The sequence below is a fragment of the Apis florea genome, unplaced genomic scaffold (assembly GCF_048593485.1).
Source record: "Apis florea isolate Af1SG1 unplaced genomic scaffold, ASM4859348v1 contig_3696_pilon, whole genome shotgun sequence".
In the NCBI taxonomy this organism is placed as follows: Eukaryota; Metazoa; Arthropoda; class Insecta; order Hymenoptera; family Apidae; genus Apis; species Apis florea.
In genome coordinates this window covers 3,896,244-3,909,056 of record NW_028256809.1, presented here as the reverse complement: position 1 = coordinate 3,909,056, position 12,813 = coordinate 3,896,244, and the positions used below count along the sequence as shown (strand labels likewise).

At 31.0% G+C, this 12,813-nt stretch overlaps 1 protein-coding gene across 2 annotated transcripts in view; it reads left to right on the top strand.

Annotated features, from left to right (window-relative positions):
* The window catches only part of dpr1 (defective proboscis extension response 1), a 226,592-nt gene extending 224,717 nt beyond the window's left edge, over positions 1-1,875 (top strand). For both annotated transcript variants that reach the window (XM_086914594.1, XM_086914593.1), the window contains one exon: positions 416-1,875. In XM_086914594.1, the coding sequence (XP_086770720.1) occupies positions 416-519 (104 nt within the window). In that variant the 3' untranslated portion in view covers positions 520-1,875. The remainder of the gene's footprint in view (positions 1-415) is intronic.
* The last annotated feature ends 10,938 nt before the right edge of the window (positions 1,876-12,813 follow it).

The following is a 12,813-nucleotide window of genomic DNA, read 5'->3' as shown; positions in this document are numbered from 1 at the left end:
ATTTAAATAGATAAATAAAGTGACTACAAAAAAGTAATTCTCCTTAAATACTAATTAATTAGGTCGAAATATAATACTTGTAATAAAAATCAAATGAAACACTATTTCATTGATTTATGGCTTTGATCAAATTAATCCATTTCACTTTATGATAATAATAACTGATGATTCAAACTTCAAAGCTCTGAAATAGAAGGAAAGTAAAAAAAAAAAATTTTAAAGAGCAAGAATAAATATAGAAAGAAAAAAAAACATGTGAAAATGAAAAGAAGCAAGGTAACGGAGAAAAAACAAGCAAAACTATCTCCCTTTGTCCCCTTTTGGCGCGAGGCATGGAAAAAAAAAACGAAGTGTTCCGGTTGGAACCGGAAGTGCAGGGCAGACACTAATCCAACCCTCGTTGTTCTTGTTCCAGGAGAGCATCCAGCTGCAATGCAGCACGGGAACACGGCAGCAGGCTCGCCAACATCGAAGACGGTCCTCGTAATGCTCGCCTTCTTTTTGGGTCAATTGAGATAATGTGTGTTCTCGTACGTGTGTCCCTCGTGAGTGTGTCTCCAACCTGTCTGTATGCGTGTGTACTATGCGCATGTACTCTCGACCGTGGTATTTGCATGTGTGCGAGCTTGTATGATGTGTTGTGCACGTGCGAATTAAACGCGACCATGAATGGATCTTAGACGCGAGCATTAAGTGAATAAAAAAGAAGAAAAAAATAGAAAAATAAGAAAAACTCGATGGATCGTTGGACACAATAAGACGTAGCCACCCTCCTAACCCTGTTTGTACCTTGATCGAAATTAAATTACCGACCGAGCATGCGACCGGAACGATCATCGATGAAGAAGCTTTCTTCTGACCGACATAATCGATCGATAATTGGGAGAGGAAGGCTGATGGGTGAGATATTTTTATTTTTATTTTTATTTTTATTTCGTATTCATTAAGTTTAAGATGATAAATTGTTATTGTTGGTTTATTTAATACGTTTTGTGTATATACACGATATATATACAAAGAAGAAAGTTCACACGAAATATATTTTGAATATTTATAGAATTATTAATATTATTTCAAGAATTATTTACGTTATATTACATATACATTATTCACCGACGATAGCTCTTTCCAATCTCAAAATTGCTCAACTTCGCGTCAAAGGTATAACTGAATCATCAATTTCACTAATAACTACATTCACTTTTCTATACTCGACTTTTAACCAAATTCGCGAGATTACAAAAATTACAAAATTTTATTCAATGAATTGAAAGTGATATTTCATCGAAAGAAAGTTCTTTCAATCTTCTCGATTACATCAATTCATAAAAAAGAAGATCGATGATCCACAATACGATACGAAACTTATCAACGACATGTAATACCATTCATTGGACTCGTTTAAAAAAGAAAAATCAGCTCTCAGTGAAAGGAAGAAACATCGATGAAGGAACTCTTAGTAGCTGCCGGTTCGCCGCGTGAAAATCGCGATTTTTCAGTGAATCTCATAGGAGAGAACTCTGTCGAAAACGTCGTCGTAGTATCCCAGGTTCGATATGTTTAATAACTTGCAAATTACCACTGCGTTCTAGTCAAGTCGTCAAAGTAAAGAAAAGAGAAATGAAGTATCGAGGTAAACGATTGTACATGACGTATGATGTTGTAAATGACGATTCAACAATGAACAATGAGAAAGAAATAAATGAAAATGTAAGAGCGTGAGACGTGTGCTCGAATAAATTCGATGTGTAAGTTTGCAACTTAGTAGGGACGATTATGTATATTGTAATTGTTACATACGAGAGCGATCGTTCGTGTAACGAAAGAGTTCGTTCGTTCGTGATAAATAAAGTTTTGATGTCGATTTTTTAATAATTTGTGCGAATTTTATGCGGTTATACATCTATCGGTTTTCGTTCTTGAAGAAAATTTCGGTGGATTTGATTGACTCGAAGGGATTGCTCGGAGGAAAAGTTTTATGGATAATAATTCTTATTTTGTTATTTTTTTTTCATAGATAGATTAATTATTAATTACTCGTTTCAATTAAGTATGAATAAAGTTGAATTAAGTCGAATATTTAAATTAATACCAGATTACTAGTTATTTTATTTAAAATAGAAATTTAAAATAAAATTCTCTGGACAAATAAGAATGCTGGATTTACTTTCTGTTTGAGAAAATCCATTTACTTTTCCGCTGAACATCTCATTTTATCCTAAAATTTTTATCTAGGTTTTTCTAGTTGAAAATTCACGAAAATATGCGACATATGTAAGTATTCAATTTTTTAAACACATTTTATTCTTACTACTGTTTTCTTATAAAATCATGAGGGTTATTTAAACTTTTTATGTAAAGTAACAAATAAATATAAAAAAAAATATATATATATATAAATCAAACTTGATTTTTTTAAATAATTTTTAATAAGAATATTTTTAAAGAAACTCGTTAATTATAACTTGTGTTCACACAATACACTTAATATAATAACATGAAATAAAATAAATAAAATGTATATCAGTCTATATACACAGATTAGCGTGTATTAAAAATTTTTTAACTCGTTAATTTTTTAAAGAAATCTTGTAGAATAACTTTTTCGAAAACTGTATTCGCTGTTTTTATATCCCTTCACTTACACATATATCTCTTTATAAAATTTTCTGAATTTTTACTTAATTTTTTTAATAACTTATATAACTTATACGGAATTGTTCACGAATATAAATTGTGACCCCTTACTGCCACACATCATTAATTTTATCAAGGACAAATCACGTACAATAGATTTACAACAGATTCCACCAATCAATTCTCGTTTTCTTCCATTTTCAAGATAATTATACAATACGTACGTAAAATAAAAATAATGTTATTCCACAAATCACAAAGTATCCTCGATTATCTTTCCACGACGAATACTTCAAAAGTACCAACTTTTCCTCCATAAAACAAACTTCACGAGAGACGAGAAAGCGTCTTCTCTTTAAGACGCTTTTCGTTCCATATCGATAAGACTTTCCGTTTCAGAGATATCCTCGTTTCGAACCGGAGCGTAATTTCTGATACTTTTACCGTTTCATCCTCCTCTTCTCTCTCACTCACGCCTTCTCACTGACCTATACCAAGATCGCGACGCGTACGCTGGTCATTGACAAACATCTGTCCTTTCACTACCCCCACCACGCGTACGCTCGATTCCAAGAAAAAAATATAGGTCACGCGTATTTCGGCCGTCATCTATGTCCTTTGAAGCCCTGTATCTCGGCAACCAGGTGAGATATCGATTTGAAATAAAGTGCATTTTTAAGGGGATGAACGCTTTCCGTTATCTTTAGAGTGTGTGATTGAAAGATCCATCCAGGAATAGAAAATTTTCTTCCGAAAAATTCGATTTAATAAGGAGATTTCTCACTATTTATAGAAGTATTTAATTTTTGAATATATATATATATATATATAAATTTTTGTAATGTATTATTAAACATTTTGCAAAGTTTTCAGTAACGAAGTAATAATAATATTATAATATTAATTCTTCACTCGTCTTTATCAAAATTTGCAATTATGCTTATAACGATATAAATATGTATTTTATATGTTTCGTTTCTCGAAATATTGTACAACGAGCGCGTTACGTTAAAAATTTAATCAACCACGTTTGATTTTTCACAATACGGCCTGCAAATCCAAACGTATAACTCAACGACGTGAAAACAAGCAAAGAGGGAGAAAGAATGCCGGTGCCTGGGACACGCGTTTCGTTCCCTTTTGTCCAGCTATGAAGCTTTCATCTCCAACAAAGGAAACTCTAGCATTATTTCGTAACGCAGGCCAATATTGACAAGAGATTCTCTCTCCCTTCCCTCCCTCCTCCCTCCCCCCCCCAACTTTCTCTCTCTTTCTCTCGTGGAGATGCCTCCAGTCTCTGCGAAAAGAAATTCTGATATTACAACGCTCGACGATAGTTTTCGCGGGGGTGGAAACTCGTGGATACTGCGCCGTATCGAATTTTACGCTTCGTTGTGTGTTCCTTGAATGAGACGTGCATTATCCGGTTCTGGATGCATGATGGAGTAATGCGAATTCTTGTCGAAATCCGGGGAAAAGTTGAAAGGAACGGGGGAACGAGTTTAACGACTGCGAGGTACAATGACGAGATGATCGTGTTTTACTCTTTTTTTATTTTTTATCTTGGAGGAAGGGAGGGGTAAAAATGTTTTACAAATTGAGAAAAGGAATTCGTGAGGACGCGAGATAAAGGTAAAGATAAAATTGATAAAAGGGGAATGAGAGCTTGATAAAATGAACGATACGAGGCTATATTTTTGTTTGATGACGATAAATTTATTGATGATGACGATATATTATTGGAAGTTATTGATTTGCTAAGATAAGATTGGTTACGGCCTTGAACTTGACGATAAGATCCAAATGTTTCTTCAATTTTAAATAATTTATAGGTAACCTCTCAGAAACGAGTAATTAGCGATTCTAAATTTTAATTAAATCGGTAGTATATATCCAATTCTATGGATATAAAATTTAATATCTTTTTTTCTTTTTTTTTTTTTAATTCTACACATTTGTGAAAAGATTGAGAGCCACTGATCTAAATTATTCAAAGCTTCCGCGGGGGAGAGACCGAGAAACGAGGAAGAAAATCAGACTTTTCTCTCCCCTGTTTCTTCTGGAGAAATAAAAAAAAGGGAAAGGAAAAAAACTCCTCGCGCAAATACCGAAGACTTTTCCGCTTCCTTATAATACGGCGAAGAAAATTAGAGGAAGAGTGGCGGAGGGAAGGGAAAGAAGGGGGGGACTGTTTTACAGCGACATGCATATCAACAGCGTGAATTGTGAATTTTATTGCGGAAGCCTTTGGAAACGTCCGACCACGCTCCTTGCAAAACCGCGCCAAGTGTCTTTGTGGTACAAAGAGTTTGTTTGATTGTTCCCCGGTGAAATAACTTGATCTCGATGTCTGAATTGTGGAGAGAAAAGAACAGCTCGTGAAGAGGGAGGAAAACAATGCGGGCATTAACGCCTCGGTTGAAATTCAGCAGGTACCTTAACCTTACCACCATTTCCCTTTTCTTTTGTTTTATTTCTTGAATTTATATATACGTATAATATTCTGTTGAAAAATAATAAGGTTTTATTGGCGAATTGGTTGAATTGAGTTTTCAATTGTGAACAAAATTTTAAATTTCTATAATTGTTTCTATGAATATTTCATTATTTGTTTATGCATGTATGAAACTAGTGAGTGAAACATTTGTGAAGAAAGATAATATTTGAATGTGATTTTAAATTGTGGATCTATTGGAGTAACAATGAAATTTTATTGTTGAATATTTTATATCGATTGAAATATCGTATAGATTTTTATTTTTTTTAAAATACCGAAACCATTTTATTTGTTGATTGATGAAAATTCGAAATTAATCTTTTTCTTTTTAAATTAAAATAGTAGAAAAATAGTTCGGTTTAAATACAAAAAAAAAGATACGGAAGCCAAATAAATATTCGAATTGAATTGAATTTTCTGTTTCATTCGTTTTTGTTTTTGATTCATTTGATCATTCTCGGTGTTTCGTTTCAACGAGTGATGATCGATATGGTAATGATATGTTCAAGAAAACAAAACCATGAAATGTGAAGAAATAATGTAATATTTTAAATTATGTCAATATAACAGAATAAATTCAATAATATATAAAATATTATTACTAAAAAATAAGTGTTTCTTACGCAAAAAAAAAAAAAAAAAAAAAAAAAAGAGAAATTCATCAAAGATCAAATTACGAACGAACGAATTCATCTGTTGATTGTCAAAATAGCCTTTTAATCGTCAATTATCAAAGACTATTTGACAATCATCTATATATGTATAGATATATATAGATAACAAGATCGAATGAAATAACTCAGACTCAAGAATATTAATCTAAAAAAACGTTTTTATAATCGTTTATTAATCGTTGTTTCTGTTATCATATCGTTAGATCAGCTCTAATAGCTTGTAATATCTTAAGTATTATATCAATGCTAATCATTAACTCTATTAACGATATTTTTTACAGTCACTTGAAAAGCTCTAACGATTAATCAACAGCAAACAATTTAACAAAGAAGAAAAATGAAATAAGGAAAGAAACGAATTCAGAATTTTGTTATAATTTAAAATAAAAAAAAAAAAAAAAAAAAAAAAAGAAAGTTCTTTCAAATGTTTAAGTTCCACAAAGAAACCGTAAGTGCGTAATTGCATAGTGAATGTATGATGATACAAATATTAATTATAAAGTGTCGGGTATCCAAAAAAGTTCTGTCATTCTTTTCTCGATGGAAAAATAATGGTTTCCTCTAATAAAAATTATAAAATTTGAAAAATGAAAAACTCTCTTCAAAATCATTTCTACAATCTTTTTATCTCTTATTTGTTGTGGATATAAATATATTCTCAATTTGAATGAATTTTCGTTAATATATTTATATTTAATGACTTTAAAAAAAAAAAAATGTTTCCTCTTTCATCCTCAAAGGATGACAATTATCTTAATGATCAATCCATCTTTTTTCTCCACATTTTTTCTTGCATCCTTTCTTCTCTTTCACAAAAAGAAGAACAGAACTTTCTCAGTTACCTGAAAATAGATCGTTAGGGATGATCTCGACGGCAAAATAAAGTTTTTGTAACGTGAAATTTTTGTCGAAGAATGGGAGAAGAGTAAATAAATATAATAATATGCGGTATAAAACACGTATGACACATACACGCGCGAGTTTGTACAGAGAGAACGCGACGTGGCGATGGAAAAATTTCTTTGGATTCGAGCGATAAATTAAAATAAACGCAGAGCCGAGCTCTCTGAGGGCTTAAAGAGTCGTAAAAGGGGATGAACGAATCTTTCTCGTACCAATTATTCTTTTCTATTCGTTTGTTCATTTCCACGTCGAATCCAGAAGGATTTTCGATATCCTCGGCTGCGTCGTTTTCAAACGACCCTCGATCTCGTTCGTTCGATCAACGTGAGTGGTCGTTCGTTTAATAATTACTGATCGAATGGAGAACGAGTATCTTGGTCGAAATAAGAAATTTTGTATGAGGAAATATTGTATTATTGTAATATTGTGATTTCTGGTGAACGAAAATCGAGACGATTAGGATGAAGATTTTGAATGAAGAATTATGATGGGGATTATTAATTGTTTGTTTTACGATCAATTTAGACAGACAAATTTTTAAATTTGAATAAATTTTAATTAAAGATATATCTCTCTAAATGTTTCTTCAATTTATTTTCTTACAAATTTATAAATATATTGAATATGCCTTCAAATTCATGCACATTTTTCTCAAATTAAAATTAAAATCTCTCCACTTGTGCTCATTTCTGTAAATTTTATAATTATCTAATATTCTATAATAAAAAATATAATAATTCTATAATTACGTATCTAATAGAAATTAAAAGATAATAGTTTCAAACTTTCAGAACGATTTTCGTCCACCTAAATATAAACTTTTGATTCACATGATCTCTGATCCAATTAATTCTGATCAATCATCGTGTGATTATTGAATACAAAAATAAATCATAGAATGTATGAAGAAAAAAAAGAGAAAGAGAAAGAATAAAATGAGTTAACAAGAAATGTATTAAAATTCCAAACAGTGGAGAAATCAAAGAAAAAATCAGACGTCGGTATAGACGTTCATCGAATTATTCATTCACCCCATTTCTTAACAAAATACTTTCGGCTAAGTGTTAATATAAACGAAGAAAAAATGAAAAAGAAAAGAAGAAGATTATTATCCCTGGACTGCCACTTTTAAAAACAAATTTGAAACTCGAACGAGAGGTTTATAAGTTTTCAAAATGGCTGCTGGAATTTTATACCACGTGGAAAGTATGTCTTTGTAATTTTAACAATTTTTAGGTTAGGTTTTTAATGATTCTTCAAAGCGTTGAAATCTTGAACGGAGAGATCGTTATTACACACGTCGTTTACATTCGAAACCATTGTAACTTTACAGTTTTCTTTTATTGAGGGTTTTTTATTAGTTTTGTTGAACCTTTTGAAATTGATAGTTGTATGGAATATTGTTGACCGAGTTTCGTAACTGAAAATGAATTTTTTTTTTTTCTTCCTTTTATCGATATAAAGTATATAAAAGATATGTATTCTTTACAAGTGTGAGATCAAATTCCGATAAAAATTTACAAAGATTTACGAATATATTTTCAAGTTGGTGCTTAATTAAATACGTAAGTTAAGTACATAAGATAGATTAAATTATATATTTTATTAATTTTAATATATTAATTTATAATTTTATTTATTCGTAAATCTAATATTTTATGAATTAATATGATTATTTATAAATCTTTTGTGTGGATGTAAAACAATAAAATGAGAAAGAGGAGATAAAAGAAATTGAAAGAAGAAATAAATAAATTATTAAACAAGATATAAGTACATTTTTATTCTAATTTTTATCTATGATATTAAAGCTTCTTTTCCATCCTTATATCTTAATATTTTCATTACAATATATTATAACAATTAATTATTTTCCATCATTGAAATCAAACATAATTAATTGTTAAAACTAAATATTTATTTAGTAATATCTATAGGAATGTATAGATGTTAATGATTTATATTTTGATATCTATTATAAATTCAAGTAAATTTATAACTGTGTATAATTATTATTTGTCTATGTATTTTCATTACTACATATTATTTCATTGAAGCATTTATTTTTAATTATTCTAGTAATTATATAATTATAGAATTATAGAATTTAATAAATTTTCCATTTCTTTATATAAAATAAAATTAAAATACCTCATAATATACATTTATGAATCCAAAATATTAAAAAGATATAAAAGAATATGAATTTTCCATATTTATATTCTTTCATTTTATAGGGGAAATAATAAACGAACAATACAAAGAGAGGAAAGAAATTATTCTCAGAAATATCATGCATAAAACGACACAAAAGCTGTGGATAAAAAATGTCCTTGACCAACTCGACCTCGCCTTTAAAACATTTGTTTCCAACAAGAGAAATAAGTTCGACATTTCCCTTTTCTTTCTTTTTTTTCTTTTTTTTTTTTTTTTTATACCAATTTCTCTAACGAAGTTTCCCCAAACGAAACGTAATTAATCACGTTTTTTGTACTACGCTCTGGTTGTTCGAGTTCGGGGTTGAAATGCTATATAACGAGGATTTCGAAGCTTGGTCGAATATCGGGAAAAAAGATGGCAGTTCAGGGTTACAAGGAACGAGACGAGGATGATTTGAAATACACATCAGAATAGAAAAAAAGATTTCTGTATGTGCATACCACCTGTATAATTTTCAACTAATAAAAAAGTTTAAAAAGGAAAAAAAAAATTGGAGAAAGGAAGGAAATTGTGTTCCCTGTTCACGATCTTTGATGTACTGTTTTCATACATGATTCTCGATACATTCTTGTACATAACGTTTTACTCTTGTAAATAAATTATATGATCTGGACGAGTTGGTTCATTATCATCTGTTATTAGCATTGAATATTGTTTTCATTGCTAATTTATATTATCCTTGGACAATAACATTTTTCTCGAAAAATTAAAAATAAATTGTTAACCTCTATTTTTTGATTCCTCGTTTTCAAATTTTCAAAAGCACAATTTCGCGAAAACAAACGGATCGTGAACTTTATTTTCCAAGATTTTGACTTTGGCTTTAAAGATATCTCCGAGGAAACTGATTGCGATTCGGAAATGATAGAAACTGGAACGAAGATCTGCCAAACTTGGAAAAAGATCGATAGGTCTGACCTCGATGCGGTTCAACTTTCCTCTTCCCTTACAGGATACTTAAGGATGCTCGACTTCGAATTGTAATATTTCTTCTTACAGGCAGACGTACGAGATCGTAACGACGATCGTTCGCGATTAATTTTATCGTTCAAATAGTGAAAATGTGAAATTAAATTACACGATTAACTAGAATTTTAATATTAAATTTTAGCACTTACTTTTTATAGTTCCATTCACAACGAGATCATATATCTCAAAGTGTGTTACAGAAATAATTATAACAATACATTTCATAAAAGTTATCTTGGGATAACAAGTTGTTCCAATTCTATCTCAAAAGAAATAATTTCATAGTAATTTATTCATTGGTGTTCTTATATGAAAATTAATATACACAAAATGTTGAAACTCTTTGAAAAAGCAGATGTTTTGGTAAACTTACCATAGAATCGGTAATATCAAGGATGACAGAAGATTGAAAACTTCGATGAAAGTTATAACTCGAGTTTTTCCAAGTTTGTGAATATTATGTCGACTGTGGTTACTCGACAGCTGGCCATCATAAAACGAGCATCGCCCAAAAGTTGAAGCCTTTGCAGATACGTCTCGAATATCCTTTTTCAGAATTAAATTTAACGTTTCTAAAAAAAAAAAATTCTTTAAGTTTTAAAAAATCACTTTATCATTTCTTTACTTTCAAGAACACAAATATTCCAACAAATTGTCCCAACAATACTCTTCAAATTGCCACAACCTCGTCTCAAGAAAGGCCAATCAATCGATCGCTAATGGAATTAATCAACTTCTTCAACGTCTTCTCAACGACCCTCGTCGTCCGCCGCTTCATTTCGCTCATTCCACTTCCTCTCGAATTTCTCGAAGGTAAAAAAGAGGTGGATTCGAATGGAAATTCCGTGGAATTGCACGGATGATCGTGTCATTTCACGCGTGCCCATGAATCGCGCGGATCGCAAACAACGAAAGTTCAAAAGACCGGCGTCGAATGGATGAGCCCGTGCTCTTTTCAATCCCCATTGGAATCGTTCTTTCGCACGAGGCCCTTGGTAATATTCTTCGCACGCTTCCAGATCGTGAATCTGGAGGAGACGGCAAGATGGAAGGCGGAATAGATCTGTAAATAAAGCTTTTGAACGAGGCGATGATGATGATGATGATGATGGAATCCATATAAATGAAGATGTTATTGAATTGTGTTATATCCAGATTATCGATCGATTCAATGGCAACTATTTGCCAAGTTCAACAAATTATCGTCGTTCTACATTTTGCTGCACGTTTAATAATTACTGGCTATTGAAGAAAACGTGTACTGTTCGTGTTAATAACACTATATCCAATTAAAACACACGACCTAAAAATGCCAACGAATTTGTGTTGGCATCGTTTCATGAAGTAGAATTCATCTCTTGATCCCAGGAATTTATAGTGAAACGTGGATACGTTAATTTCGAAAATTAATTAGTTCTGAAATTTTTACAGATACACAGCTAATATTAAATTATTGAAATATATTTTTTTGATTCGTATAGTTAAATCATTTAAGTGAAAAATAATATATAACTAAAATAGATTTTTTATTGTATAATATTCGTCAGATTTTTTCCTCCCAATTATGTTATACAATAATACATCATTTTTACACACATTTCTTTGGTGACAATATCTTGCACAATTTTTTTATATTTGAATTATAATTATAATATATTTATCTTAATGTCTGTTTACGAGAAACAATCGTAGAACAGTTCAGCTGTTTAAAATTATTTCCACGCCAAGTATATAACATCGATTCACACCGTGGACGGAACAACGATAAAACAACACTCGTGTAATTTTCTCTTTCGTTATCCAAAACTCTCTCCAACGCATCTCCACGGACGAGAAAACAATCGAAATATTTCCCGCCAAGCGGATAGCATCCTTTCGTCGGCCAGGTGAAAGTGAAGTGGCCTGATTAACGTTGTTAATTAAGTTCGAGCGGCGAACAACAGTAGGCCGGCTCGCATCGCCGAATTTAGGATACTGGCTGGCTCGAATGCCCGTTAATCAGCGTGTCCCTGCGTCTGCTGTTTCACAAACTCGCGGAAAATGTTGAATTAGCATTCATCGCAGTCTGGAATAATTAAGGCGACTCGTTTCGAATCTCTCATTGCTCTCTTTCTTCATTCTCCTCCACTTTTGTATTTGTAGTTTCTTTTTTTTTTATTATTATTATTATTATTCTTCTCTTCTCTTTGTTTCTTTCCGCTTTATCAACAATGGTGCGCGTATAAACGTGCACCAATATCGAACGATTGTTTTTAGTCGAGTCGAACAATATTGAATTTTAATTTTGTTTAATTCTTTTTAGAAGAAGATCGGTTTATATATATAAAATAGAGATATATCAATGTAATCGCAACGTTTGTTTTCGATATGGTTCTAATTTGTTATTTCGTATCTTTTATTAACGTATTGCTTGTTAAAATTTTTCTTATTTATCGTGTAAATGTTATATAATCGACGTGATGATTGAATTTTTTTCGAGTTGTTAAATCAAAGTTATTATAAATTTAATTATACAGCGAAAACGCCTAAACGTAGGCAACCAGCCAATTGTCAGCAAGCTAAGTTGGCCAGACAGCAGGGAATGTTCGTTAATGTATCACGGTGTCACTTGTCTAACGAAATCTCTAAAATGAAAAATTTTCTAGACACGAGGTATTTATATTATTAGATAACGAATACACTATAAAAAGTTACGTAATGTATCGATCGTGTAAACATAATTATTCTCGATAAAAAATACAAACAAGAATTTTAATATTCAATATTGCAATTATCGAGTAGAATTAAAGTAAATATATATTGTTTAAAGAAAATAATTAATATTAATTCTCTTAAAAAGTATTTACATTATCCAAAATCGATTAGTTTGAATCTTACTTATTAGCGTTAATATCAAAAAAGTGGTTGAAATAT